This window comes from Oikopleura dioica, chromosome 2 (genome assembly GCF_907165135.1).
Source record: "Oikopleura dioica chromosome 2, OKI2018_I68_1.0, whole genome shotgun sequence".
In the NCBI taxonomy this organism is placed as follows: domain Eukaryota; kingdom Metazoa; phylum Chordata; class Appendicularia; order Copelata; family Oikopleuridae; genus Oikopleura; species Oikopleura dioica.
The window spans coordinates 11,535,588-11,563,536 of record NC_137292.1 but is presented as its reverse complement, the minus strand read 5'-3'; the positions used below and the strand labels follow the sequence as shown (position 1 = coordinate 11,563,536).

Sequence of the window (27,949 nt, the reverse complement as noted above, 5' to 3'; positions counted from 1 at the left end):
GATACTTAAAGGATTTTGTTAATTGTTCATACGTTGAAGAGATTTTGAAAATCGAGCCTATGAGTAGCGTTAAATTCTAGGTATAAAGCGATCACATTCAAAATATAGCAAGGAAGACACTGAAATGTTCCATATTTTATTGCAAGCACCAATTCTACTATCTTCGACTATGATATCAGTGCATATAAATATAGAAAAGGATTGACAAAAAAGTGCTCCTGCGAGGAAAAAAAATAAGTTAGTTTCTTGCTTAGTTCCTGCGATGGCCAGAAGAAATTTGTGACTGACACAGAAATTGATCGAAGGTAATGTAAGTTAGCCGAGATAAAACAACGATTGCTTTTGCAGAAAAAAGTGAAAATAAACAATTATATTAAAACTAGTTGAAGCCATATGAGGTAAGTATTGTTTATCCGTTTCGTTGCATGAAAAGTGAGAAGAGGAAAATACAAGTACAGTACAGTAGAATTTTGGAGTGGAGCAGGTTTGTTCGTTTTTTCGAGTTTGAACGGGAGAATAGATTATTTAGCACTGCCGTGGAGATTACTCAAATCCGTAAGCTGAAAAGAGGGTTAGTGGCTGACAGACAGGGTGTGCTAACCTGTGAGTTTCCAACCGGGGAGATGGCCTTGCCCTCAGCCATAGATTCTTTTTGGTCTTCTCCTCCGTCGGAGTCTGAATCCGAATCAGAACAAGTCTCAGAATCGGTATCAGAGTCAGAGTCACTATCCGAGTCGTCATCGGAATCGCTATCATCGTCCGAGTCATCATCGCTGTCGCTCTCGCCTCCGGAAAGATCACTGACGGCGGGAGAAACCATCGCGGAATGATTCGATCCGTCGGAAAAATTGGAATACAATCGGGGAATCGCGTGTAGTTCTAAAATGATGAGATTAATTGAAAATGCAGATGAGTTGTTTTCGTACCAGAGTGGAGATCGATCTCCTCTTTCGTCGGCTCGTCAATGACTTCATGGACTTCAGACGATGGTGTTGGAAGAGTGGTTGTGATGTCGACTAGTTGACCCCTTTTTCAGAGAAATTTAAATGAATCGCTTGATTTTTAGTTTTTGAGTGACTATTGCTATTGAGAGAAGAAGGGAACAAGGGAAGTGAAGAAATTTATTCAAGGCAGTGGAAGTCAAAAATGAATGAGTTTTAAAAATAGCTTAGAAGAGGAGAAGTGGCTGAAGTTGTCTTTCTCCGTTCCTGAAATTATTGATGGAAGGCATGGTTTGCGACGTGCGAATCTGCCCGAGCCCAAGCATTGGCCGACTTTCGACCGATGGAGACATCATGCTGTCACCTAGAATCATGATGAGAACTTTGAAATATTTCATGATGTTACCGATATTGCGTTTTCTTGAGAATAATCGTGGGATTCCCAGCTCATCAAGAAGTCTATGAAGCGCTGCCTGTTGCTTGATTCGTTCTATATCGAGCATTCTTTCAACGGATTGTAAGCTCTGAAAGTGGCATGTTCAAAGAAATCGAAATTTTAAATGGAAAATACCTTGACATAACGATCAAAAGCGGTATTTGGATCCCACATTTCTTCACTTGTTGATTCTGTTCGCTCACGAGCGGAAGCAGCTGCTAGTGAGGCTAAATCATCAGCGCCAGCATCGAGCGTATGATTTTCAGCTGGAAGGGGAAGAGTGGAGATGATTTCATACACGACCGAGTTTTTCGTGTATCTGATGTTTGAGCTAGAACAGGATTAGTTTAATGTCGCCTTGAGTATTTTTGAAGTTGCAAAAAATGACATCAAAGAGGTCTTCTTCAAAAATACTCATAGATGATTTCTAAAGCCACTCAACAATCCTGTGGAAAACCAGCATGATCAAAACTGACACTCAATTGAAAACTAAAGGACGCTCCTTTTGTTACACGCAACTATCATAAGTTAGGCAAATGATTGTTTTCCTTTTGGTAGTATGAGATTCTCACCGTAACAAATGCTCAAGTCTATTTTTGTTACTATTCGATAGTAAGTAAGATGGAATAGTGGATGTTTGTATGGATTTTTGACTGAAAGAGTGAGTCCTTTTTAATATTTAAAAATGAACTACCTTAGTCGTAGATTTTTCTTGAGACTTTGCATCAGTCCACGACGTTGTGGTTGAATTGCGACTTGAATACGCTTTCGAAGAACAATATCGCGCTCGACAGGTAAATTGATACGGAGACGCACCGAAACGACAAGATACACTTGAGCGTGCCCATCGGGCTTGTTCAAATTTTGATGATCGTGTACCGAGCTATCCCAGGCAAAGACTGCATGCGTTCCTCCCTATATAGAGTTGAAATGCTGAATGAAATTTGCATCAATACCTGTTCTCCCCAGCAGTTTTTGATCATAGAAAGGTTGAACATTTTCTCTTCGTTTTCACCGGGAAGAAGTGAGTTCGCCCCTGGCGCATAATCTTCGGGCATATCTTGGTCAAGGCCGAGATAGAGCACGGGAACATGGACCTAAAGATGTTGAGAAAAAAGGAAGAAATATTTTCATTTACCTCAGTTCCGGGAGCAACAGGACCATCATCCGGTTCCGGAGCACCAGGCATGCCAGATTGCGCTTGAGGAACGAGCACGCTATTACGCTCTTCGGCTAAAATAGCAACCTGCTGAAATAACGCACTTTCACGATCAACATCCGTCTGCTCTTTTTGCAACTCGGCGTCAAGCAACGCTTTCCGCTCATCCAGCGCCGAACTCCATTTTTCCCGCAAATTCGCCAAATCATGCTCTTGATACGAATCAGGTGTCTTGATTTCAGAGAAATTGTCTCCGTCAATGAGGATCGAGCCTATTTGCGCAGCGTGTATCTCACCCAGAACAAGTGGGAGTTGTCCCTTTTCAACCTGCGGCGTTGTGGATATCAAAAGCCGGCGACTCATTCCTGCTCGCAGCTGAAAGACACCTCCACAACTAGTATCAAGCTTTTCAACTTCTACTGGCTGGTAGTTTCCGTCATCGAGTTCTTGAATTTCTACATCCAGCTTCACTCTCCTCGAAACATCAGACCAACGTTCCGCAAGACTTCTTCCTTCTTCCTCAACTGCGCCCCAATCAATTCCAGCCTCTTCCCTCTTTTCTCGAGCTCTGTATCGATCTTGGTGCCCCAGTACTTCGATATTCAACGCGCCACGCTCAAACTCGCCGAGGATGTGCGGCTCAAGATTGATTGTGAACTCTTGCGTATTTCGATAACGCACGTCAAGACGATCACGATCCGTTCTCGGTGACATCGTCTCATCAATAATAGGATGCACGGAGACGCGTTTGTTTGTTCCGGGAAAAGTGTACTGGCATTCGACGAAATGGGCCAAAGTCGGGCTCAATTTCGTTGCTTCAAGTACTTCAACAACGACGGTTATTTCGTTACTGTCACTACTAGGAGTTGACGCAAGATAATCTTCTTCGTCTTCTGGGACTAGTATTCTTCCAGCTATCCTTTCTATCCTCACAGAAAGCTTTCCAGCCGAAGTACCATTGGGTGAGACAATTGGTGACGTGTACTCAAAGGGTTGATTCAAATCATAAAATAGTGATTCCAGGTAGAAGGAAGCAACGCCGACTAGACTTTGTTGCTGATCATCAGCAAAAAGATCAGCTCGAGATGGAGCGTCTGGGCTCATCGGAGATCGAGCAAGGGAGACATCGGAAGACATATCAGATATATCCTCTTCAGAGGAAAGGGACAGGATCTCAGCACGCATTTCATTGAGACGATCTTCAAGCTTTTCCACCGTCCAAATAGTATCCTCACGGCCAGGGCGCTGAAGTTTGATGGCAGCCTATCACGGTTGACATAAAAGAGGAACTTCGACGACAAAAATATGTCGATTCGAAAACTAATCATCAATCAGTAAACTCTCATTACTATTCAACCTTTCCTGACACAGTAGTTTCGGCTCATTATCGGTACTTGGTCCGAGTCGCGAAGGAGGTATTCGCAGGGTTACAGAAAACTTGACAGATTTGTCCAACCGGGTGCACAGACTATTCGCCTCCATCACCATATGCTGCGCCCTTGAAAGATCTCCTTTGAGTAGACGCACGCCTTCTTTTAGCCTTTGTCGACGCATTCGCCGTTCACGTTTTGCTGGGGACTCCTTTTTCGCAACACTTAGTTCGCTCTGAAGTTTCCCGATCACGTCCTCGTAGTGGCTTCTTTCTTTGTCGTTGATACCTGAAAATGGCTTGATTAAAATTCATTAACCTCCACCTTGGTTAATTCTTAATAAAGCCAGAAAACTTTTCAGCTGCGAAAAGTTCACCAATTTTCAAAAAGTTATGCGTCTGTGAAACTGTGCTCCACCAGTAAAATAAATTCATTCACCAAGAAAAACCTATTACCAATTGATGAGCGTCTGATCGTATGAGACCCTAAGATCTCCGTGATTAATGTTATGATAATAGAGTGTTAGCTAATGGATTCAAATGGGCCGGTTACTCTGTCATTTTTACCTCGTCTCTTGTAGTGATACTCGGTGACAGAGTCAAAATTGTATTGATCTGTCGAATTTTCTACAGTTGAATGTCTACAGATTTTTATTTTCTCCTAATGTACCTGTAATGACAGTTGTAGCACCATCGTCATCTAGAATCTGATTCTCGAGCTGCTTGATTGTCTCTCTCGCACTGTCAGGAAGTTGGTTCATCATCACTTCTCTCTGGGCGGCCTCAAAGTCACACACCGACTCGTTTGCTGGAGTCTGCACTTGAACCTTTTCCCACGGAACTGTCAGTTTAAAATAGTGATTCGAACCCCAGAGGAGTCGGTCGCCAGTTCTCAGCGGCGTTTTTTCGCTTGTTTTCATCCCGTTAATGCAGCACATTGCTCCATCTTGTGGCGTCATGGATATCTGCTCGCCTTCGATTGTGATAATAGCGTGACGCTCCTCTATTCCGAAGCTTTGAAGTCTGATGTAGCAATCGGCAGATGATCCAATCACAGCTTCACCGCTTTCAGGAAGATTGTAGACCAACATTTCGGTCATTGCCTGGTCAGGATGAAGATTGACAAGAAACGCTTGCTTGCCAGACATTTTGATTCCCTTAGACGACAAAGAAATGCCCATCGATTGAAGAGTTTCTTGACGAGTTTTGGTAATTTTTCGGTTTCTCGAACGCGCTCATCCCATGGCTTTTCAAATTCTGAGAGGAGCTTCTCTGACTCTGCGAGCTGCTCTTTCCTCTCTACTTTGCTGCTCGTGCTTGTGGGCGAAATCTCAGTAGCTGGAGATAGTCCGCCGCCGCCTCCAATGAGCGCTTTGAGTCTTGCTACTTCTTCGCGGAGCTCTCTTATTATCTTCGTATTTGGATCCTCGTTGATGACCGCTTTGTTGACAATCTTTTTTGCTCTGTCGGCGTATCTCAGGGTAGAAAGAGTCTCTTCATAATTATCCGCGGCCGGTGAAATTGTCGCAACCATCACAGTTTTCGAATTTCCTCCGAGGCAGTCTTTGAGCAGCCAGGTGAGGACACTATCACGATACGGGACAAACTTGCTTTTTCCACTTGCCAGAGCTGATATCACAAGCCCGAGCGTACTCAGCGACTTATTGATATTGGAGCCCTCTTTTAGCCGATCGCCCGCTGCGCCAGTTTTCGAAGCTCTTTCAGACCCGGCCAAATCGACAAGACTCAAACGAGAGCATTTCTCTCCCACTAGCTCGCCGACCTTTTCTTCTTGAGTGATGTTTACAGTGAAGACAGAGTGGGAACGCGAGGACTCCGAGTTCATGTTAGTCGCTGCGATAGTTCTTGATTTGCCACCTTCTTCTATCAATTCAGCGATTTTGGAGGCATCTTGCACGACGGTTTTTACAAGCCCGTCAACATAGGGTCCCGTTGAAGCATGCTCACGGACTTTCAGAGGCTTCTTATTCCCAGGATTCAGTAAATCTCGCACCTTCTCGTTGTAAATCTCGAGGTAACTAACCTCAAGACGAAAGCTCATACTTTCCGAAGTTTTCTCTTCCACATATTTGAACATTTCAGCCGATATCCTTGGAATGATTCCCTCCTGCCCAGGACAGCCCATCATTGAGTATGATTTGCCTGACCCAGTTTGTCCATATGCGAACACGCAGGCATTGAAGCCAGTCATTGCATTTTTCAGGACGCGTTGACCTACATTGTCGAAGACAACTTGCTGATCCGCGAATCGGGCTTGCTTAGGATCCATCGACCAGAAGGAGTAGTCAAATGCGAAGACCTAGAAATAAACTAGATATAGAAACGCTTTAGAAAGGTACCTTATCATTTTTATGCGCGACATGACCATCGATCTGCTTCAAAATTGTCTGATTCGATTGCATATCTATACAACATGATGTTCCGAGCGCAATTTCTCGCTTGTTCATCGGGCGGACGCGCACCGCAACAGTGACAGATTCGTCCCCCATTTTGTTTTCTTCCTTGCTATCAATTCAGTTCAAGTTGAGTTTACGAATATTGGACTTGTTTGAAGTTGCGAGCCATCAGAGTATCTAACAAATCTTCTCTTAATAACTCCGTTAGTTACCAGAAGGATGGAACGAAAGCAGAAATTGAAATACAGGGGTATTGCACAATAGGAAACTATCGGATTGAAGCATTCAGATTTAGAAAATTAAAAAGTGTTTTTCGAAAGGTAAATTTTCTCAATGATAATTATTCGGATGATGCTAAAGCAACTTCGGCAGCGTTTGAAGGGTTTCGAAGTTGCGGGCTTTTGAAGCAGTGTTCGACCCTCCGCCAGGCTTCCGCGGATTCCTGATTAAATTCTGTTTCGAGCTGAGAAATGTCACGCAGGATACGCCCGATTTCGTGATTTTTCATCCACTCAAATTGCTCTAATTGCTGGGAAGTGGAGTGCACAAAGGAGGCTTCGAGTTTTGATATGGAAATGATCGCTTGAGAGATTTACGACTCGCTACCGATCTCTTTCGGTAGCTATCATCTTACGAGAGCTTTCAATACCATTCCTGTTGTCGATTGAAGCTTTTTGACGTCGCTCTCGAGATCTTTAATCCTCACTTCTAACTCAGCGATTCTCTGCAGTCTTTGATGCTCTCCACCACCCAAAATGGCCCTCTTGAGTCCCTTCGCAGAGAAACTCTTCCCGCCACCTGATTCAAGCTCATACTTTTCTTTTTCAAGCGCTCTCTTTTTTGATGTGTGACCGTCTTGACGGCACTGCACGATTTCGTAACGCGTAATTAGGTCTTGAATCGCTTCACAGTACATCAAATATTCCGTCAAGTCGTTTGACAGCTCGTTTTCTAAAAACAAAATAATCAAAATATCTTTGTTGATTTTCTTTATTCTATAACTACTTGTAGTCTGCAAATAAAAATTCAACTAAGCATGTCTACTCGTCAAAAATTCTCGTTGGTACCTTTTTTATTATATTGGGCGAAGGCGCGTGAATTCGCTTCGATTTCTCCCGCTGCTTCTACATAAGCAGCTTTGAGTGCTGAAATCTCGCTTGACACTGACACTTCGACCTGACTCAATTCTCCGATAACTCTGAAAACAAACGTCATCACTAGCCATTGCGGACGGTGTGTCAACTTTTGAAAGGTATTGACTGGAAACACCTTTCTTCTTTAGACTAAATGTTTACCTTGCAAAACTGGAGGCAACATGCTTGCTGGCGAAGATTTGCTCTTTTATCTTGATCCTCGTTTTTAGTACGCCTTTCAAATGCTCGCTCAGATCCTCGACGTAGGCTTTCATTTCCTGTATCCGTGAGTCCTCAGTTTTCACATTCAAGTGCGCCTTTTTCTGCTTTAGCCAGGACGCTAATCAATCGGGAACAAATCAATCAATCATTTTTTACAAAAGAGGAGGAGCATCAATCTTGCCCAGGTTGCTTATTTACGATCTTTTGATCGGCTAAAAGGGCTCCTTTTGAAAAAGTTCAAACTTTATCTATTTCAAAAATAGTATTTCTCTCTATCTGTTCCGCGTTTTCCTGAGCGTTTCTGGTAATCGGTGGCCTCGACCTTCTCGTTCCACTCTTTCTCATTGGTGAGGAACTCGTAGACTATGGGATCAGCAGCTAAGATGGGCTGAGCCTATTCCGACCACAAAATGCCTTTTCAATTATTTAGAATATTGATGTACCTTAATACGATGTAAAAAGCGCTCCAGCGCCATTTGTCGCACGCTTATGAACTCGGGATCGAAGTTGTCTCACGGCAAGGCTCTTATTTTTTGCTAAATCGTGAAAATAGATTTGTCGATATCACGTGTAATTTTTAATTGAACGTTCTATTGTAAAAAGCCTCCCTTGGGTGAGCTGGTTCCAAATATCGCCGGTTCGCTTAGCCGGCATTGGGGGAATAATGCAACTTGGGTGCTCCACTTCGAGATATTGTCGTAACTGGAGAAAGTTGGTGTAGCGACGCCAAACCCGATACGTTTTATTGCTAGAATCGTCTCAAAATTGATCAACTGGTGACACTTTACCTAACGGATTCGACCATATAAGTCGTAAAAACTTCATCTCGCTTACTTCCCGACTTTTCTTCAACCCTTCTCTCTGACGAGTTGACGGAAATTTTGAAACTAAAAAAAACTTGTAAAAACGCGTTCTGACTCGCTTCTGAATCATAAAAACAGCGGGGGTAAAAATTTTGCACGCCTAATCACCCGCTGTGAAACAAAATTTCATCTGATGACTCAGCGATAAGGATTAGGGTCAGAGGAATGTTAAGGGGGCATCATCACCTGCTGATTTGGCTAGTACGTTGATCTTCCCTTATCGGCGCCGAATCAAAAAGGTCATCTTCGGATTCGGACATTTTTTCTGAAAATTTTGAATTAAAATGATTTGGTAGAAAAATAAAATGTTTTTCAGTAGTAAAAAGAATCTAGACTAAAGTTTGATATACAGTAATATGTCATTATCTAGTCACAAAAAAGAGTGAAAAGAAGGAATGTAAAAAAGAATACTGGTGCTTGAAGAAAAGTGCGTAAAAACGTCGAATGTAAAAGGTTCGTAATTTAAGCTTCCTTTAGGCGCAACTAATGTTAGGTGATCATTTTTGAATATACAGGGAGAATAAGCGCGAATTTCGTGAATATAAAAATGTGTTGAAGTGAACTTGTGGACGAATGAAGCTTTCCAGGGGCCAAAATCCATTTCACAGCTTTGCGTTCTTTCGTTTTATCGCCGCTTAAAGTTTGGTTTCAAAGGCGACAAATTGTGAAAATGTTTATCATAAATTACACGCTTTTACGAAACCGTTCCTACTCGACGATCATTATTTTTACAGCCTTTTTTCGCCATGAGATGTTCTCTCCAACCCTCTTCGGTATCCGTCACAGCTGATGAACAAAGTGGACATTTTGTCTAAATTACGTTTTTAGCTCTTCATACTTTGGTTTTAAATTCTCTACCTTTCCGTTTTTGCTGACAGTATCCAGGTTTTTGTCTTGATAGTTTGCCTTTGACGGACACTCTTTCACCAAATGCTCACTAAAAAAGCATGAAAGCGTGATTCAGTCGGGCGTGATTTGGACTTACTTGTAGCCCGAGATCTCGATGACCATTTTACACTCCTTGCATTTTGTCAGCATTGGACATTCTTTCCAATAATGCATATCCATGCCGTCCTTTTCGTCTTGCTGCTCGATAAACTTGTCATCTTGCTCCAGGCAGAATATGCACTGCTTTGAGTTTTCATCGTCTTCATCTTCGTCAAATTGGTCTGAAGGATGGATATTTAGATAAAGTTTACTTAATTACTTAATTAATTAGTAAATACTTATTAGACCTCGTTTGTCAACCTAGTTAATATAGTTCATATGAATTGTTGACTTTAAAATTTAAATGCAAGAACAAGAGGGCCTCTTGAAGAGGCTTGTGCGAACACTTTATCAAAATATCGCCGTCACTAGCAAAAAAAAAATAGATAAAATCCGATCTCGGTTTCCGATCTACTACATCAAATGCTATCATACCATCTTGCTGAACTGGTTCTGCAGGAGGAGCTTGGTACTGTGCACCACTTCTCATTTCTTGTTCTCTATTCGCCTGTCTAGCTGCAGCAATTTGCCTTTGAAGCTCTTCAATTTCAGCCTGCTCAGCTCGTTTTCTTGCTGCTTCTTCTTTCTTTCTCTCTGCTTCAAGTTGTTTCTTTGTCGGCTTGCCATCGAGACGGTCAAACTCGTCGTAAATTGTGTCGATCATTTTTTGAGGAAGATCATTCTTGACTTCTACACCATCTCCTTTCACATGCTCCTCGAAAAGATTTCGAGCCAGTCCGCTGTTTTGGGAATACAAAAGATAAAGAAGCTCGCATGCTTTTCCACGGACTTGCGAGTTCTGATGGCGGATCCCTTCGTCAATTCGAGCGAATGCTTCTCTATTAAAAAAAAAAGATTATTTTAAAACTCGCTGAGATCTTATTTAAAAGGTACTCACTCGAAAAGTCGTTCTTGTCTCCAGTGTTTAGTGATCAAATGAAGTTGTTCTTTGATCACTCGTATCAGAATTTCGAGACGAGAGTAGTACAACTTTGGCGGCGCTGGTTTATTGTTCTTCTTAGACTTGAAGTCGGTCGAGAGGGGAAGGAACAATTTGGTGATGTAGTTCGCCGATTTACTCGAAGGAGGCATTGCATGGATGTCAAGAATAGCTTCGATGAATTCTTTTTGCTTCACTTTTTTCAGGTCAAAATATGAAATCCATAGAGCCCGCAAAAAAATATGAAAGCGATTAATTAATTGACCTTTCCTCGTGTTGGGGCCGCTCCGTTCAAATTATGAACTTCTTCTTGACTTCGTCTCAGTAAAATCGGTAGAATCATTTCTAATATCGTATTTATCTAAAATTTGTTTAAAAATTGGCTCCAGAGAAAAAAATTACGTCATTGGGAGAATACTGGGCAAAAGTAGCAATCAGTCGTTTGCCAGCCTCGATGCCTCCAAGGTACACTTGTTGAACCAAATCCTCCATGAACTTTTCAATGTAAGAGAGATAAGACCTCAGTAAATCTCTCTGCTCGCTCTTTCCGCCACTAAAAAGATTTCAACCAAGAATAAACCTGAGTCCTTACGTCATTTCTTTACTCTCAAGTAATTTTACAGGATCGTTCTCCACGAATCTTTGTAGATCAGTCGCAGCATCTAACCGCGGCTGGAAAGCTTTATCAATAGCTTTGAGACAGAATTCTTCGCCGAAAATGAGCACGTCGAATTTATTCAGCGACTTGGTTTTCTCTTTGAGTTCATAATCGTACGCTTCGTCTGGAGTTGGAGGGCGACCATTTCTTTTGGCCTCTGTTTTGGACTTTTTAAAATCACAACTCCGGATTTTCCATAAATAAGTAATAAAAACCCCCTCCTTTGGCAAGTTCCGCAGCTAAAATTTCCTCAAAAGTTCTCTGATTATTGGCCAAGGAGCGATCATCCGAAGCCGCAACCGAAAATGGGTCAGAATAATTATCCTCTCGCTCTACGCTATTGATTTGCTGCTGGTTCGGAATTGGTTGATTATGATTATCAGAGTCGAAGTCAGAATAGGCGCTCTCTTGGTATGAGCTCTCCACCGGCAGTGACAGCTGGTGCCCGACTGATTCTATCGATTCTTGCTTGTGTCGCTCAGAAGAGTCCGGCGTGATTTCTTCGCGCGACTTTAAAAGTAATGTGTATTTTACAAGCAAGAGAATTTTTAATGAGTTCTTTGATGATAAAACTGTGTTTTCTATTTTGGCTTACCTTGTGCGAGTTCATCTTCATGTATTCGTTTTCCGTGTTGTGCGAAGGAATTTCATCAAGGGGAGTGACAGTACTCTGGCTCGAACCAACTCGCTTCAGAAAATAAGCTGTTGAGAAGCCATATTGATAGAGCTCCTCGTCGATTTCTCTGTCCCGCTTGAGTTTAAGCTCGTCTCGTCTGATCTTGAACCCTTTCGCTTCTTCGTACTCCTCTTGCTTGACCTTCAGATCTTTTCCCTTGTCGCATTGATGGATTTGCTCGCCAACAACCCGCGTAGTAGAAATGATGTTTTTCAGCGCGGAAGCCATATCGAAATCTTCCTTTTGCTCAGCGATTGCCTTTTCTTCCATCATTCTCGTCACTATCAAATCTGTTTCTGCATCGAGCTTGATTCTGCTTTGCTCTGCGGCTTCTCGGATATTTTCCTTTTCGTCGTCGATCTCGACTTTTCGTAAGTAACGATTTGCTAACACTTCTGCTTCATCGCGAATTTCCTCGCCTTTCAAAAGGTTTTATATTGGAAATTCTATACACATGATAACTTTTGGGATCATAAAAACCCGTCCCTAGAATATTGATAGCATCGACAGCAACCTTGTTGAACAAATTCGACTTTTTGTTGTACGGTTCATAAATTTCAAACTTGATATACTGTCCAATCGCGACATGTTGCGACAGATTTATCGTTTTCAATTCTCTTTGATCCTCAAGCGGGTTCTCCAAAAACGTAAAGAATCCGATCTTGCGCCAGATCTTCTTTGCCGTTTTTGACGTAAAATCGCCGATGAAGAGGACGACTTTTTGCGGAATCATGTATTGGTGGCCTAGCATTTGAATTTTGTTAACTTTGCATCGCTTCTTCAATTGGCAAATGAGCTGTACGGGCGTCTCGGGAAATTCGCCCGATTTCCATGCTTGCCCAGAGTTCCAATCTTAAATTGAATACAGGGTTTGTTCAAAATAAGGGTATACCTTGTAAGTTCTTTGATGGAAAGCTTGGAGTCTCACTCGAACAGTGTTTTATTGTAAACTCTTGTTGGTAGCTCATTTCATCTGAAGCAAAAATATGATTGTAATTGAATATAAAGCGAATCAATATCTTTTTAAAAAGACGAAAATCAAAAGCTGGAGAAATAAAAAAAGGATGGAAATATTCAAAAAGAAAATATTGGAACGACAAAAGGCATGCTGTGTGCTTGTGTATAAATAGGAGAAGGAGAAGTCTAGCTTGATTCTTTTGCTGGGAGAATAACAATGAAAATCGAGATTTTGATAAATAAAGGACAAATATTTTCAAGAGGTTCCATGTGCCTTCTCTTTCATCTTGTCAGCAGTAAAAAGAAACAAACAAACAAAGAAAACTTGAGCTTAAATTTTTAATTAAAATTATCTTGCTAAATATCGATAAGCACGCATCCTCATCACCAAACAGGCTCCTTATCGAACTTGAAGGAATATCAATTTGTTTGATAAAAATGAACGCTTATCAGTACGTCAGGTAAAATTGATGATTAGCTGAAGAAATAAGCGTGCTTATTATTAGTTTATTTTTGCGAAGGAAAAGTAAATTCTAGTTGAAATCAAGTTGACAATTATATTTTATTAGGTGCAGGCTTTGTTTATAGAACTTGCTTGGAAGATAGATAATAAACGGGCTCGAGAAGAGGGAGATAGAGCTTGGAGATATTGGAAATCTGGAAAATTTTCAATTCGAAAAAAAACTGAAGGAGAATCTTTGAGATTCGTTGAAGGAAGAAAAAGGAAAACATGGAGAAAATGAAATTGAGAAAGAAGTTTTTCTTCTTCACATTTTGTGTACAATTGGAATAATATCGGACGCTTTTAGTCAAGTAGTACAAAACCATTTTTAAAAAAGAGGGTGAAAGGTATTATGTAAAAAACGAAATTGAATCAAGAATAATTTTTAGAAGTGTAGCGGAGTAATTTCTTTATGCATGTTTTTTTTTAATTTTCTTATTTCTTCGCTCGGGGCGGAGTGGTCGGCCGCGTGTTCGTCATTCCGTGGTACGAGTACTGAAAATGTTGTTTTGAATTGTCAGAGCTTCAAACGGCCTGCCTTGGCTTTCTTTTCGCTGGGCTTGAGGATCTGGAAGGAGCAGAGCAGCATTTCGTCAACGCTCATCATTCCGCCGGCATTGTCGAATTCGCCGCAGTAGTTTGGAGCGGAGAAAAGGGTCACTAGCTGCCGTTTTGCGAAGAATTCGTAGCCGTCTTCGACCACTTGATGGGCGCGGCAAATTAAATCTAGATAAGCCCATTTGATTTTTGCATTAAAATCTGTGTTCTTACCTAAATCGTGCTTGTTCAGGAATTTGTTGACGACATCGGCGCCGAAGGTGAACGATACACCTCGGTCGTTTTCCGCCCAGCCAGAAACGTCCTTTTCTGGATCGGCCCAAAGCAAGTCGCAGAGCAGTCCAGTGTCTGGGACATCGGTCGGTCTGTGGATTCTCCTGATTTGCTCCATGTTCTGAAGGTCGGGCGAGAGACCTCCGTGGCAGCAAAAGATCTTGTCGTCGATGATGGCGGCGATGGGGAGACAGTTGAAACAATCTAAGTCCAATTTGAAAAAATGTCTTTCTAAAGCAAAGTACCTGTGAAGGTCTTCCAAACTTTTATCGAGAATCGTCTTTTGCATTCGTCGTAAAACCCGTAAATACGATTGATGCTTGCGCACTCGTGATTTCCTCTCAGAAGAAAGAAGTTTTCTGGATATTTTATCTATCGAGAAAATATTGATGAGACCAACAAATCAGCTATCACCTTGTACGCAAGAAGAAGACAGATAGATTCTAGTGACTGCTTGCCTCGATCGACGTAGTCACCAAGAAAGAGGTAATTTGACTCGGGTGGGAAGCCGCCGTACTCAAATAACCTGAAAAGAAAGACAGAATAAATAACAGTTATGAAGCAAAAATATTTATTAACTCACCGCAGTAAATCGGTATACTGCCCGTGGATATCACCGCAGATTTTCAGCGGCGCCTCTAATTCCAAAAGAATTGGCTAAAAATCAGGCTCAACGGTATATTAATACGATATTTGTTGTATAATATTAACATTAATATTATTACTGTATGTATCTTAAAACCATCTGTTTGATCGAGCGGTATTTCATTTTACAATAGCTGCAAGCTGGAATGCTAACTACGCAAACATTGAGTAACTGTAACTGCGCAAATGGGCCTCAATAAGAATCCGAATCGCTCGTAAATCTTCCCCGAAAAACGGAAACAACTGTACTGAATGCTACAGCACTAAGAATGCTTTTTACAATTTCGCGGCGAAGAAAAGATCGATTTCCGCGTTGATCCGCGCACGCATCCAAATTAGTAAAAGACGAAACATGAATTTTCCTTTTTTCCTAATCGCCTCTGACCCGTGGTCTAATCCGCAGAGATCTGCTGCGCAAATTCACGAATTACTGTATCTTTTTATCACCTAAGCAGGAGATAGAAAATCGGGTCAAGTGGTGAAAGTGGCAGATTTGTCACTCTCCTCTGATTCAACTCGGAAATTCCAAGATTAGGAAGAAAAAATCGATGGAGCCCGCTCCTGACTCAGGAAGATTTCGCGGGATTTTTCGCATAAAGCGCGAACTTCTGGCTCTGACATTTGAACTTGGCGGCCAGGGCGGTTATTTTTGACTTTCAAGGGTTGAAAATTTATGAAAAAATCAAGGCTTTCATAAAAAACTGGTTCTCACTTCAAAGAAAGTTGTCTAAAAATGACTTGTTCTTCAATTTCTTTCCACATTCTCAAACTTATCATTAGATCTATCGATTAATTCCTAAATTAACCCTTTCCTTCGAGCAGTCGGGTGATCATCTCGTCTATATTCAGTTCTGTATCCCCCATTTTCGCGTTTTTCTTTGCCTCCTCGTCTTCTTTCCTTGTTCTTACTAATTCCGGTTCTCAGCAGTCTCTCTCTTGTCTGTCAGACAGCTTATCGCCAATTGGGAGAAACGTCTCAAAAGTTCACTTTTTCGCGTGTTCGGAAGAGGGCGTCGAAAATTGCGCTGCTTCACTCGGACGAAGCCAAAACCAAGCGCGCTTCTGATTGGCCGAGCGCCCCCACTCAGTCCAATCAAACGAAATGAGTTTCTTTCTTTTTTCAACAAGAATATATTTACTGCATGAGCAAGCAGGGCTACCATGGGCGCCAGATCGCGCAGATGACTGTACAATCTACTCATGGCGAAAGACGCAAATTTAGAGTGAATAGCTGTAATTTGTTCTTTTTACATTTGTTTCTAGAAATTAATATTAAAAACGTATTACTGAGTAATAACGTCATATTACCATTCTCATGAATTTTCAAAATGCTGCATTAACTTGTTCCTAAAGAAAGTTGCGTTCATCACTCTTAGTGCATTAAAAATTTATACAAATGTTTGAACTGGCCCGGATAATTCAACTCTGAATTCCTTTTATCCTAGAATGGCTCAACAACGGCTCGCTTACGCCGGAATCGGCGCGTTGTCCGCTGTTTATGCTGTCTCCCAGAGTTTATACACAGGTTATTATTATTTGTAACGAAAAAATGAACCGTTCTGAAGTTGAGGGCGGTCACCGAGCGGTGTTGTTCTCCCGACTGGGCGGAGTCCAAAACCAAATCCAAGGGGAAGGAATGCACGTCCGAGTGCCCTGGCTGCAGTGGCCCTTGATCTACGACATCCGTTCTAGAGCCTATAAAGTCGTCTCGCCCTCCGGAACCGCCGATTTGCAAATGGTCGACATTGGCCTCCGAGTCCTCTACAGACCCAATCCCGGAAAGATTCCCGAAATGGCGCAACAGATCGGCGAGGACTTCTCTGACAAAATTCTTCCATCTATTATTCACGAAACTTTAAAATCGGTCATTGCTGAGTTTAGTGCCCAATCGCTTCTCACAGAGCGAGAAAAGGTCAAAAAAAATTTCTTTCTTCATTTTTATGCGAATTTTCAGGTTTCAATTCGAATTCGAAACGATTTGGAAGAGCGCGCCCGTGATTTTCACATTATTCTTGACGACGTTGCTATTACTGACACCCAGTTTAGTCCTCTTTTCACACAAGTAAGCAACCCTCTATTAATTTGCAAAAACGAACCCCCATTCTAGTCGATTGAAAATAAACAAATCGCTCAACAGCAAGCTTTCCAGGCCAGATTCGTCGTCCAGCAAGCGTCTGAAGAAAAGAAGCAGAAGATTATCAACGCTCAGGGAGAAGCAGAATCGTAAGAGACAGAATTCTAGCATTGTTTTAACTCCGTCTAGCGCAACTCTTATTGGTGAAGCATTGAAAAAGAACCCCGCTTATTTGAAGCTTCAAAGAATTGAAATCGGAAAGCGCATCTCAAAATATATCGCTCAGAGCCCGAATAAGGTACTCTTCCTCTAAAAAGAATTCATTCTGATGATTTTAGGTTATGCTTGGTACTGATAATCTCCTCCTTGATGTCAAAGGAGTCGACTATCTTTCAAGAAAGTAAAATTACAGAAAGGAACTCACGAAAAATGGATAAAATGAATGTTAACTGTATGAAATTAACCCCTATATAAGATAATGATTTATCTTTTCTTCACTAGCTCGATTTCTGTTAATCTTTTTAGGGAAATTAATTGCGAACTGCCCCTGCTATTGAAATAAAAATAAATTTAATAATTACACCGTTTTTGTTTTGTTTCTCTTTCGATTCTAGAGCAGGGGGAGCAAATGTTGACTGCACTCGTTTTTGACAGATAGTAAAAGATTCGATTTATAGAGAGAATGGAAGAAGAAAGCCTCGATTTCGTGAGGACGCACCATCCTCTTCCTGATGCAATACAGTCGATGTCGCTAGAAGATACTGTCTGTAAATACTGCGGCATCTCGTACTTGATCCATCGAGAAGTCGCGAAGCTGAAGGATGAAGTGGCCAGACTAAATGCAGAGTTGGAGAAAACTGAAGCCGACAGGTAAGGCGAAAACTCATGATCGAAAACTAAAAGATATTCAGAAAACTCTTTGTTGGAATGAAAATGAGCACAAACTCATGTCCGATAAAGTATCAGAGCTAGAGAATCTGAATAAAAATCTTGAAAACAACCTTGAAGTCACGAAAAAAGTGTCTGAATCGCTATCAAGAGAACTTGCTGAATCAGAGAAGAAGCGAACAAGAGCAGCTGTTGTTTTTAAAGGAAAGGGCTGAAAGACAATAAAGGTACTTTTAAAAGGTAAAATAATTTTCACCCTTGTAAGACAAAATCACGACTATCCAAACTCAATTCATCGAGCCACTCAGAAATGACATTGACTGCTCAAAAACATCCGCACAAAAAGAAATCGACTTCTTGAAAGCTTTCGCAACAGATGCTGTTCATCAAATTTCCAAGACGTTTCAAGAGCGGCAAGCATATCGCCACGAAGTCTCATACGAAGAAACTGAAAGCTTGAAAAAAGAATTTGCCCAGAACCTAGAAAATGCCGAGAATGAGCGAAAAAATCTTTCAGATCAGATAAATACCCTTCAAAATAGACTTTCTGACAGTGAAAATGCCCTGCAAAACTTGAATTTGGACCGGGAGAAAGTTCAGAGAAATTATGAAGAGTCCACGTCCAAGTGTCTTCAACTAGAAGAAAAGCTGAACTCTGCGGAAAAGAAAAGCTCGAACCTGGACTCTCAAATTCAAAATTTCATGCTCAAAAACAAAGAATTGGAAGAAAAAGTGGCGGATTCAACCGAAGAAGTCGGAAAACTAAACTCGGAAATAATCAAGCTGAAAAGAAGCACTCTACAAAACGAGGAATTGACGAGAATGGAGCTTGATCAAACGAAGAATCGAGCATTTTACTTGGAAAACGAAATGAGAAATCTGCAATTTGAGCTTTTGTCGAAAGAAGATCTCTTGAGAAACTCAGTCCCAGTGGGTGACTTGAAAGATTTGCAAGAAAAGAATGAACGCTTGTTGCAAGAAAGTAGAAGTCTCCAATCCTCTATCAACAATCAAAGCAGCCAATTCGACGAGCTGAAGAAATACTGCTCCGAATTGGAAGAATCGCAAAAGAAAACCATCGAAAAACTGAAAGCCGAAAGCGAATCGAAAATAGCATCTTTAGAGAATCAGCTGTTCAATCTATCCAGCAGAAATGTGGATCAAAATCGGATCTACGACCTGGAAGAAGAAATAAGCATTGAACGGCAAAAGGCGAAGACAGCGATGGAACTTGCGCGAAAAGAAATAGCTGCGGTCGAGGAACGATTCAGGGAAGTTTTGGAAGAAAAAGAGCAAATTTTACAGAAGTCAAGGAGCATCGGTAGGAAGATGAATTATTGAACTACTTCCTTTACCAATTTCTAGCGCAATCTAATGAAGATAATCAAGACAAAAATATCGGAAATCTTAAAGCGCAAATGCTCCAGCTCACTAGAGACAAAGACAAGCTAGAATCCTCTCTCAAAAAAGCAGAAGAACAAATTTCAACGATAAAAGAGGATCATTCTGCGTATCTGGAGCAAATGAATCAAGGACAGAAAGCGACTGAAGAAAGATTGGCAACACTTGAAGAAGAGAATGGAAAACTTCTTGAAACCATTCGAAAACAAATAGGGACAGAGCAAAAGATTAATTATTTCATGAGGATTTCAAACTTCAAATGTTTGTTCAATTTTCAAGCTCTGAAAAAGACGAGCGAGCTGATCTGCAAAGAACAATCGATGGATTAAAAGATCCGAACGCAGAAAAAGAAGTCATTCTCCTCCCCGTCACAAGCAGACTCAAAGCCGCATCCTTACCTCCTTTAGAAAAGCCAAGATCGCGACATGAACCGACTCGAGCATGGCCCTCGAATGTAAGTGTTTCTTTTCTGAGCGGAAATTTATTTTCAATTTAGTCAGAAATTTCTGGCGCCAGTGCGCCACCGGTAAATCACCGGTCGAATACTGGCATCCATTCTTCTAATTCTGCGCCTCAAATCAAGCCCCCTAATTTGTCGAAAAAGGTAGTTTCAGAAACATATTACCGTAATTGAAATTGTTCAGTCTGAGCTGAATCTGACATCTATTCGCCATCGTCTCAATGCCGCCATGAATCGTGGGAAATCCTTCCGCTAATGCATCGACAGTTCATTTATTTTTATACCGACTTGCCTTATTTTTCTATTTTGAATAAAACTTTATATTTCTAAAACACGGAGACACGTTCAGTGTTGAAATATTTATTTTTACAGGTAACATTATTTCGCTCTTTACCACATCCAAAAAGATCTTTGCCCGTCATAATTTGCTGCGCACCATTGAGGAACTAAAAATTCAGCATGTCATTTTGCCCTCAGAAATATTTATACCTATGCAGAGGAATGGCTTCTTGTTTCCGAGACACTGCGGGAAGCACTGGAAATAGAAGTGCGCGTTTACCCCTGAGCCGTTGACCGTCATTGGCATTTGCATTCCTCCGCCCATGAAGTTCATCGGGTTTAGTGGCTCAGACTAGAGACCTTTAGATGGATATTGTTTTCAAAATCTTACTTGAGGTGGCAATGGTGCCACTGGTTTATTCTTCATCGCTCTGACCATTCTTGGATCTTTTGTTATTCCTAAAGGAACCCCGAAATGAGTGGTTGTCTCTTGAATTTCTGGCTCCTCGGTTGGCAAGGAAAGTCCAACGTCGTTTTGCATCGGGTAAGTTGTTTTCTCAGGAGCTTCAGTGACTTTGTCGAATGGCGTGAAACCGCCGGATCTGGAACCTATTTTTGGGCAAAGTCTTCGTTCTTTTCTTTGGGGTGTTCCAGTGCAGCCAGGTGAAACTCCAGCTTTGCCAGCGACGCATTTCCGCCGTCTTTATATATTTTACAAGCCAGAATTCGAAGGAACATATTGGGATCTTAGATTCGTTAGACTCCCTCGTCCCCTAAGGTCACTTGCTTATCTAGATCGAGCTTTGCTCGGTCGCCGCCGTGTATTTCTCTCCATTCGGTAATTCACGCAGTTCGTGAATTAACCTCTATTTTACTCCAGCTCGAAATACAGACGTCAAAGATACTTTACTCGTTTTCTTCACTCGTCCAGATATAGAGAGCAGGCAAACTACGCTAGAAGTGGGAGATTCAGCAGAAGCTAGGATCCCTTCAGTGGTATCAGAGTAGTCCCGTTGGAGAAAAGGTAAATTTTCCGCCATCGACAACCGAAGTTTCGCAACTTGGACGCTGATTGGCCGTCAGCGGAGTCGAGGGGAACCGAATCACCAACCGCCACCGCGCCGCCGGAGAAACTCCACTCAGAGAATTTTCCGCGCCGCACCACACCAACACCACCCCGAGCGAGCGCCACCGCACGAGCGCCACCACGACCCACGCGCCGAAAGTCGCGCCCACGCAACCACGCACGCACGCCGGGGAAAACCTAAAATACTGAGAAAAACATAATTCTTTCGCCACTTTTCACCAAAAATCGAGAGAAGTTTACGAAGAATCGACCCTTGGACCAGACCTTGAAATTTCGACAATCGCTGGACAGAGAAATCGTCGGGCGTTTGCGCAAAAGGCACCTCAGCTCATCATATTGCGACTTTTAGTCGCAGTATTTTCTGAGGGCCTGAAAGGTAATCCAAGGCCCATAAACCCTTACTGCCGATATATTTCGAGCTATGGCGGCGAACAAATCACTGCTAGAAACCGTCACCGAAATAAGAAGCATAAACGATCGAGTAAACTACCTCGAAGAACAAGTGCGAAATGACGAATCACTAAAGCCAAGCCTAGAGCCCTTGATCACAGAAAGCAGAGTAAAATTAGAACAGCTCAGTACAACGCTTCTTACCTGCGAGCTCGATCAAGGAAAAGACTCTACGAATGCGACAATGAGAGAAGAAGCATGGGTGGCCACTACCTGGTCTCGTCACGTCCAAGACTTGCCGAAGCTGGACGCCGCATGCAACACATCTTTCAACACCTTCTTGGGCAGAGCCGACATTTATCACCGCGCCTACGTCCGCGACAGACCTTCACGTGAACAGCCTTTCATCGCAGCAGTGTACAGCCACTTCGACTTGAACATCGAACGCTCACTTGGAACCGAATTTCTGAATTGTCAAGACTGGAAATCGGCCAAGGCGCTGCTAGAGAAATCATTCGCCGCGAAGAGTCACTACTTACTGAAGCTAAGCGAAGTTTTCGACGTCGAATACGACCATTCGAAGCCGTTTGCACACTACACCGCCAACGTCTTGCAAAAGATGAACGAGGCGAAGCAAGCGACTTTGAACTCTTACCGACAAGAGAAGTCAGCCGACGCCGGGGTCGATGAAATATTTGACATATTCTCGACGATGATGCTGTACTTGAATCTTAGGAAAGAAGAACCAGACGTTTTCAACGCAATCCTTCCAAGCCTATCAAAAGTTTACGATATCAACGAACTCTGCCGTCTCGCCCAATCCACAAGACAGAATCGAGTTGACAGCGCGACCGTCTCCCAGCACTTCAACAGAAATAAGAACAAAAAGAAGAAGAATGCTAAGCGCGCCAGCAACGATTCTAAGGATGGGAAAGACGATAAACAACCAGAATCCAAGAAGATAAATACGACTAAGAACGTTGAAGATTTCCAACCATTCGACGTTCACTTTTACACAGTGAAGAAGAAGCGACCAGGAAAGGCTTATTTCGCTTCGGCTACCATCATTACGGGCTCTAAAAGTTTTGACGTATCGATGGAAGTCGACAGCGGAGCCGAGTCCTCCTGTCTGTCCGCTGCTTACGTTCCCGACGAATTTCTCCAGATGCTGAAGCCCTGTCCCTTCAAGGTCACCGGTTTCAGCCCAAATATTCCCGCCGAGCAGCCGATGGGTATCCTTCCCTGCCGCTTATCATTCAATGGTGGCCCTGCATTCTCCCTGAATCTCACCATTATGCCAGGCAGTAAATACCCAAGTCTACTGGGCCGCGATATACTAGAGAATGCGATGACGGACAGCTTCACAGTCGACAATAAGAATCGTACTCTCTCATTTTGCTACAACGAAGCCTTCACACAAACTGAGACTCAAGTGGTGAAGCTGGACGGAGTGAAGCGGACCAAAATCAAGAAATACTTGACTACTAGATCAGCGGTCAAGGATAGCGATCGATCCCGCACTCAACCGCCACCAAAAGTCCCAAAGCTGGACGCACCTAACAAGAACGCAGCCAGGTGCCCCATTCAGCTAGCGAAGCAAAAACTCGGAATTACCCTACCAGCAAACGCCGACCCGGGGCAAAAGAAGGTGGTCGCCGAGCTGTGTTTGGATTTCGACGACAGATTCGGCTGCGACGGTCAAAAAATGGGTGAATTCCCATTCGAGATCGAAATCCCGACTGATGGTACGAGTCGAAACATCAGTCAACACCCTATTCCGCAAGCTTTTCATGGCCAGGTCACTGATCACATCTCCGAACTGCTCGATACGAAAATAATAGAAGAGATCAAGGACCAGAAAGGGTTTAATAGCCCCGTTCTGCCAATCCCTAAGAAATCTGGGGAAATGCGCTTCTGCATCAACTACAAGAACAGCTTGAACAAATGCCTCTCCGACAAATCCGACCCATATCATCTTCCGAGCATGGAGGATACGATCGCGAACATTGGACCGGGCAACAAGTATTTCGCCACAGTTGATTTGCGGAGCGGATATTGGCAGTGCCCTATTAAGAAAAGCGATAGGTATAAGACTTCCTTCCAGTGGGGTGGGAAATCTTACGCCTTCTGCAGATTACCTTTCGGTTATCGATGCTCGGGGAATATATTCTCGCGCGTCGTAAACACGATTCTCGACTCAAGCCCCACCAGGAAGAAGATGCTTTCTTATATCGATGACATAGTATGTTTTGGGAAGTCTTTCAGCTGCTATTACAACACTCTCCGAAACCTATTCATCGCGCTCCGCAAGTTTAACGCTAAACTCAAGGGCGAAAAGTGCTCTTTCCTACAATCAGAAGCTCACTTTTTGGGCCGAATCATCAACGAAGAAGGAATCAAACCGGACCCTGCGCAAGTCTCCGCCCTTCGTCAGATGAAACCCCCACGCTCCCAAAAGGAGTTAGCTTCATTAATCGGGTCATTGAATTGGATCCGAGGTTTTCTAGAAACAAAAATGGGCGAAGCTATTTCATCCGGTTGCTTCTCGAGCAGAATGAAACCCATAAACGATGTTCGAAATTCGGCGAACGAAACAAATTGTTTCAAGTGGACCAAAGAAGCGGATTTGGCGCTCAAGGAAATTCAACGACGACTCTCCGAGACTCCTGTCATAAGCTTTCCTAACTTTGACGAGTCTTTTCACCTCTACACAGACGCGAGCCTGTACGCAGCGGGTGGTGTTCTGCTACAAGAGTATGGCGGGAGAGTGCACCTAGTAAGCGCGATTTCCCACACCTTCAACAAAGCTGAAAGAAAATGGAACACTTCAGAAAAGGAAATGTTTAGCATTGTCTGGTGCTGCGAGCGACTGGAAAAGCTCCTGAAAGGTAGATTCTTTCAGATTCACACAGACCACAGATCTTTGATCTTCCTACACAAAAAGAAGTTCAAGAATTCTAAAATAAGCCGATGGCAAAGCCGATTGGAAGAATTCGATTTTCACATTGTCTACATCAAGGGATCAGAAAATCAATTCGCCGATTTTATGAGCCGCAGACCTGGCGAGGACGACAAATCACTTGGATACGACTCTGAGTTTCCCGTTGGTCGCGAGTACGAAATCGACAAGAATTCACCAGTACGTGTCTTCGTCCCTTTCTGGAACGAAAATCAGTTTCCGGAGAAAATCACTTTATCAGAGGTGAAGATACATAAGGTAAACGTCAAGGCTATCGCGGCGCCAATGGAGATTCCGTTGGTGTCAGCGAATTATAATAACATTCTGGACTATCAAAGGGAGGACTCTGCTCTGAGTGCAATCATCACTTTTCTGGAATCTGGTAAGGAGCCACTGGACATAAAATCGCTGGTGAAGGACTCCGACCACCGACAATCGTCTCTACTCAAGATGGAAAAAGCTCTGTTCCTGGATAACACTACCGGGTGCTTGATGTGTCAATTCAAATCTGGCGCGCGGGCGGTGGTACCGGAAGCGGTAAAAAGTCACTTTCTCTTTCTAGCTCACGACTTGTCCGGTCATCTGGGCGAGCCGCGGACTTTAGAGCGATTAGAGGACGTTTGGTGGCCTTCATTTCAAGACGATGTTTCTAACTACGTCCACAGCTGCGTCCCTTGCCTACGCAGAAAAGGATCTGCTGGAACTCGTACCAAACCGCCACTTGGAACCCTTCGTCGTGGAAAAACAGCTGGCGAATCGATTCAGATCGATTTCGCTTGTATGCCTCCCGCTGGCGGATTCAAGTATTATTTGGTGGTGGCGGACACTTTCTCTCGCTACACTTGGTGCATTCCGACGCGGTCCGACACTGCTATCTGCGCTGCAAAAGCGCTCATCTACAAGGTCTTCCTTCCCATGGATTTCTTGCCGAAACATCTACACAGTGACAGAGGTACCCACTTCTGCGCAAGCGTGATTGACGAAATGTGTAAGCTTAACCAGATAAAACATACAATAAGTACCGCATTTCACCCTCAATCAAACGCTTTCGCAGAAAGAGCGAATCGGACTATCAAAAACAGTCTATTCTGCATGGTCAACTCATCTTCCGGTCGAAAAACTTGGGCCGACTGCGTTCCCCACGTGATGCGCGCGCTCAATAGTGTGAAAAACAAAAGCACGAAAATTTCACCGCGAGAAGTTTGGTTTGGCCGAAAAAGTACTTTCACCCACTCTACTGGCGCAGAAATGACAGCGGAAACACCTCAGGTGTTTGGTCTCAATGTTGGAGCTTTAGCGAAATCGGCGGAAGCCATTGTGAAAACTGCGATGGAAGCTGCTGACCGAGCCATGGAGCACAGGCTGAAAAACGAGCCTAAGCCGAGACCAATCCCCGCTGGCGCTGTCGTGTACATTAAGCGAGAAAACCTGACCGACGCTAAAAGCAAGAAGGAACGCTGGGTAGGTCCCCTGAAAGCCGTTTCGAGCAACGACTGGGTCGTCATGGTCGAAGATAAAAAAGGACAACGTGATTTCATCCATCGAGAACACGTGGTTCACGCCGCAGAACGAAATCACGACTTACGCTGGATTGATTACTACGAGGCCGAGTACGTATTCCCACATTTAACCGAAATCGTTAAGTCGAAAGTCCCACAAAAATCGCCTGTTCCTACTTCCAAACCGATGGAAAAGTCCGGGTCGAAGTCGCATGGGGGGAGGAAATCTTCTCAGGTCGCGTCGACTCCGATGGTTGCTATGGAAAAACCGCCAAGATCATCTCTATCACCTATTTTGGAAAGTAGACGCCGATTGGACATGGAAAATCTGGGAGATACAACCGCTACATCTATTTTGGACTCGTCGGTAGCTCCAGCCGAGCCGTCAGATCGCTGGTACTCTGGTGGTACTCTTTATGAAACTGCCGAGGACATGTCAGCTGATGCTACAGTGATTTCGGAGGTTGCTGCGCCCGACAATAGCCATATGTCAGTCGATAAACAAAATTCAACAGTAGTTGAGGGCTCAGCAACTGAAAACAGCAAGAAAAGAACCCGTCCAAAGTCTTCACCAGATCGTCAATACTCAGCCGGCGCCGATCCGAATGCGACTTTAACCGAAGTTGGAGCAGCTCATCTCCCGAAACATACAAAACGAGCACACCGTGAAACGAGGCCCGTCGAACCTCTAAACATCGGCACAAACTCGGGTCAGTCATACGACTAAGCGCAAGTACTGCCCCACTCAGGTCCCCTATTCATCGACCGGGGCCTGAAAAGGTACGGAAATTATCACAGTTTACCGTCGCCGACGTATTTTGAGTTCTTCTACATGTGCAGCTACTCCTTCATGTCATCACCGCTCGGACATCACGAAAACTTCGCATCTGATTCAAGCTTTTTCCCAAAAAAGGGTTTTTTAACGCGAATCAGACTGCCTCGACGTTTCGAACCTGCCATGTTACTCATCTTACGCTTATACTCCTGCAAAAATCACACACTTTGGCCTTAGAGGACGTTTCAGTCTCATGGGGGGTATTGGGATCTTAGATTCGTTAGACTCCCTCGTCCCCTAAGGTCACTTGCTTATCTAGATCGAGCTTTGCTCGGTCGCCGCCGTGTATTTCTCTCCATTCGGTAATTCACGCAGTTCGTGAATTAACCTCTATTTTACTCCAGCTCGAAATACAGACGTCAAAGATACTTTACTCGTTTTCTTCACTCGTCCAGATATAGAGAGCAGGCAAACTACGCTAGAAGTGGGAGATTCAGCAGAAGCTAGGATCCCTTCAAACACAAACCTGACTTCATATTTTTGCCCTGTGCATCCAGCCCACTCACTCCACTTCGACCAGTACGCGTTGACAGGACAGATTTTCGTCTCAACTTCTGCTGTGTTTTCAGTTGTTTTGCAGAATGATTCTCTGCCCTGGCAACATTTTGGGTTTTTGAAAGTCGATCCGTCAGTGCACCATCGTTTCCTCGTTGATGTCTTACCATCGTTTCCAGTGCAATCAGGAATGGACCACTCACTCCAGGGACCATAAGCGATCGGATAGAAGTTCTCGATTTTTATCTCGCAAAATTTGCCCTAAGAGTCGGAATTATTCTAAGCATTTGAATTGAGAATCTACCTTGAAGCCTTTCTGACAAGTGCAGACGGGATTATCTCGGCAAGCGACGCCGTTTATTTCTTGGCATTCAAGACAGTTCCCACCATTTTGGCATGGACAATTGTACCACTGACATCTCCAGCCATCGTAGTACTGTTTGCATTTGCACCTGAAAAATGGATACTCTTCTGTCAGAATACATCCATCAGCATTGCCGCCGTCCGTTCCATCCTCGTTACAAGGAGAGTCTCTGTAGCAAATACCAACAGTGTTGATAGGACGCAGCGGGTCGCCTTCACAGAGGCCACAAGTTTTCTGGCAGTTGTATGAATGAAGAGTTAGCTTGCAAAGGTCTTTGAATTTTTCGCATTCTCCAGCTAAATGAAAGTGTTTCTCTCAGACAAAAATAAACTCGTTATTACGTGGGAGCTTGTCTTTGCAGACGTACTCTTTAAGAGGTTTTGGTTTCTGTGCATTCACGAATTCTGTCTCTTTTATAAAAATTATCAAAAGCTGCGCGAGTCTGATCATCATCTCGCCAGTTCTATGAATGACTTCTATTA

At 43.2% G+C, this 27,949-nt stretch overlaps 7 protein-coding genes across 8 annotated transcripts; 2 read left to right on the top strand and 5 right to left on the bottom strand.

Moving 5' to 3' along the window:
- Positions 1-355: 355 nt before the first annotated feature.
- LOC145699751 (kinesin-like protein KIF13B) lies at positions 356-6,516 on the bottom strand. Its single transcript, XM_081777018.1, is given in 15 exon segments — positions 356-560; positions 602-879; positions 927-1,029; positions 1,211-1,305; positions 1,348-1,465; positions 1,513-1,708; positions 1,950-2,030; positions 2,072-2,292; positions 2,334-2,474; positions 2,516-3,825; positions 3,931-4,194; positions 4,473-4,532; positions 4,576-5,115; positions 5,118-6,225; positions 6,266-6,516. Coding segments are annotated over 15 exon segments (4,704 nt in total). The 5' UTR covers positions 6,416-6,516; the 3' UTR covers positions 356-521.
- A 24-nt stretch (positions 6,517-6,540) lies between these two features.
- Positions 6,541-8,805, bottom strand: LOC145699750 (sorting nexin-4-like). Of its 2 annotated transcripts, XM_081777017.1 has the most exons (7): positions 8,727-8,805; positions 8,466-8,564; positions 8,281-8,425; positions 8,121-8,183; positions 7,618-8,071; positions 7,390-7,520; positions 6,541-7,273 (listed from the first exon to the last, which is right to left on the bottom strand). In XM_081777017.1, exons 1-5 carry the CDS (start codon positions 8,798-8,800, stop codon positions 7,931-7,933), a joined length of 522 nt encoding a protein of 173 aa, XP_081633143.1. In that variant the 5' UTR covers positions 8,801-8,805; the 3' UTR covers positions 6,541-7,273; positions 7,390-7,520; positions 7,618-7,930. The 2 variants fall into 2 exon arrangements, with proteins under 2 accessions (XP_081633143.1, XP_081633142.1); XM_081777016.1 differs by lacking the exons at positions 8,121-8,183; positions 8,281-8,425; positions 8,466-8,564; positions 8,727-8,805 and having other exon boundaries at positions 7,618-7,843.
- Positions 8,806-8,830: 25 nt separating this feature from the next.
- Positions 8,831-12,771, bottom strand: LOC145698282 (centrosomal protein of 104 kDa-like). The gene is made up of 13 exons (XM_081775481.1): positions 12,694-12,771; positions 12,282-12,653; positions 11,721-12,220; positions 11,324-11,635; positions 11,060-11,292; positions 10,870-11,020; positions 10,733-10,828; positions 10,426-10,658; positions 9,963-10,366; positions 9,526-9,709; positions 9,399-9,477; positions 9,251-9,351; positions 8,831-9,176 (listed from the first exon to the last, which is right to left on the bottom strand). Exons 1-13 carry the CDS (start codon positions 12,767-12,769, stop codon positions 9,143-9,145), a joined length of 2,775 nt encoding a protein of 924 aa, XP_081631607.1. The 5' UTR covers positions 12,770-12,771; the 3' UTR covers positions 8,831-9,142.
- Positions 12,772-12,804: 33 nt separating this feature from the next.
- Positions 12,805-15,753, bottom strand: LOC145700481 (serine/threonine-protein phosphatase PP1-beta catalytic subunit). Its single transcript, XM_081777754.1, has 8 exons — positions 15,552-15,753; positions 15,300-15,392; positions 14,675-14,750; positions 14,506-14,617; positions 14,337-14,463; positions 14,032-14,295; positions 13,799-13,986; positions 12,805-13,755 (listed from the first exon to the last, which is right to left on the bottom strand). Exons 1-8 carry the CDS (start codon positions 15,598-15,600, stop codon positions 13,696-13,698), a joined length of 969 nt encoding a protein of 322 aa, XP_081633880.1. The 5' UTR covers positions 15,601-15,753; the 3' UTR covers positions 12,805-13,695.
- Positions 15,754-16,135: 382 nt separating this feature from the next.
- Positions 16,136-17,385, top strand: LOC145700482 (prohibitin-2-like). The gene is made up of 6 exons (XM_081777755.1): positions 16,136-16,261; positions 16,302-16,648; positions 16,691-16,798; positions 16,844-16,959; positions 17,000-17,108; positions 17,149-17,385. The coding sequence occupies exons 1-6, from the start codon at positions 16,183-16,185 to the stop codon at positions 17,212-17,214; spliced, it is 825 nt and encodes a 274-aa protein (XP_081633881.1). The 5' UTR covers positions 16,136-16,182; the 3' UTR covers positions 17,215-17,385.
- A 103-nt stretch (positions 17,386-17,488) lies between these two features.
- LOC145698280 (uncharacterized) lies at positions 17,489-19,882 on the top strand. The gene is made up of 6 exons (XM_081775480.1): positions 17,489-17,680; positions 17,722-17,777; positions 17,964-19,019; positions 19,064-19,553; positions 19,596-19,703; positions 19,744-19,882. The coding sequence occupies exons 1-4, from the start codon at positions 17,493-17,495 to the stop codon at positions 19,426-19,428; spliced, it is 1,665 nt and encodes a 554-aa protein (XP_081631606.1). The 5' UTR covers positions 17,489-17,492; the 3' UTR covers positions 19,429-19,553; positions 19,596-19,703; positions 19,744-19,882.
- Positions 19,883-19,897: 15 nt separating this feature from the next.
- LOC145699777 (uncharacterized) lies at positions 19,898-27,944 on the bottom strand. Its single transcript, XM_081777041.1, has 6 exons — positions 27,809-27,944; positions 27,408-27,763; positions 27,075-27,364; positions 20,230-20,539; positions 20,049-20,190; positions 19,898-20,005 (listed from the first exon to the last, which is right to left on the bottom strand). The coding sequence occupies exons 1-6, from the start codon at positions 27,918-27,920 to the stop codon at positions 19,950-19,952; spliced, it is 1,266 nt and encodes a 421-aa protein (XP_081633167.1). The 5' UTR covers positions 27,921-27,944; the 3' UTR covers positions 19,898-19,949.
- Positions 27,945-27,949: the final 5 nt, after the last annotated feature.

Bases quoted from the DNA above. Each gene is read 5' to 3' on its own strand.
- LOC145699750 (XM_081777016.1), bottom strand. From the start codon at position 7,730: ATGAAAGCCTACGTCGAGGATCTGAGCGAGCATTTGAAAGGCGTACTA. The intron at 7,521-7,617 runs GTAAACATTTAG...GTTTGTTTTCAG, and splicing joins GTTGCCTCCAGTTTTGCAAG to AGTTATCGGAGAATTGAGTC. The intron at 7,274-7,389 runs GTACCAACGAGA...TTTTGTTTTTAG, and splicing joins CGCCCAATATAATAAAAAAG to AAAACGAGCTGTCAAACGAC.
- LOC145698282 (XM_081775481.1), bottom strand. From the start codon at position 12,769: ATGAGCTACCAACAAGAGTTTACAATAAAACACTGTTCGAGTGAGACT. The intron at 11,636-11,720 runs GTAAGCCAAAAT...TTACTTTTAAAG, and splicing joins TGAAGATGAACTCGCACAAG to TCGCGCGAAGAAATCACGCC. The intron at 9,710-9,962 runs GTATGATAGCAT...TCCATCCTTCAG, and splicing joins AGAACCAGTTCAGCAAGATG to ACCAATTTGACGAAGATGAA.
- LOC145700481 (XM_081777754.1), bottom strand. From the start codon at position 15,600: ATGGGGGATACAGAACTGAATATAGACGAGATGATCACCCGACTGCTC. The intron at 14,464-14,505 runs GTGATAGCTGAT...TTTTCTCGATAG, and splicing joins GTCTTCTTCTTGCGTACAAG to ATAAAATATCCAGAAAACTT. The intron at 13,987-14,031 runs GTAAGAACACAG...GGGCTTATCTAG, and splicing joins CCTGAACAAGCACGATTTAG to ATTTAATTTGCCGCGCCCAT.
- LOC145700482 (XM_081777755.1), top strand. From the start codon at position 16,183: ATGGCTCAACAACGGCTCGCTTACGCCGGAATCGGCGCGTTGTCCGCT. The intron at 16,262-16,301 runs GTTATTATTATT...ACCGTTCTGAAG, and splicing joins CTCCCAGAGTTTATACACAG to TTGAGGGCGGTCACCGAGCG. The intron at 17,109-17,148 runs GTACTCTTCCTC...TGATGATTTTAG, and splicing joins TCGCTCAGAGCCCGAATAAG to GTTATGCTTGGTACTGATAA.
- LOC145698280 (XM_081775480.1), top strand. From the start codon at position 17,493: ATGGAAGAAGAAAGCCTCGATTTCGTGAGGACGCACCATCCTCTTCCT. The intron at 17,681-17,721 runs GTAAGGCGAAAA...AAAGATATTCAG, and splicing joins GAGAAAACTGAAGCCGACAG to AAAACTCTTTGTTGGAATGA. The intron at 17,778-17,963 runs GCTAGAGAATCT...CACCCTTGTAAG, and splicing joins ATGTCCGATAAAGTATCAGA to ACAAAATCACGACTATCCAA.
- LOC145699777 (XM_081777041.1), bottom strand. From the start codon at position 27,920: ATGATGATCAGACTCGCGCAGCTTTTGATAATTTTTATAAAAGAGACA. The intron at 20,191-20,229 runs GTAAGATTTTGA...AAAGGTCTCTAG, and splicing joins TGGCACCATTGCCACCTCAA to TCTGAGCCACTAAACCCGAT. The intron at 20,006-20,048 runs GTATAAATATTT...CTGAATTTTTAG, and splicing joins GAAGCCATTCCTCTGCATAG to TTCCTCAATGGTGCGCAGCA.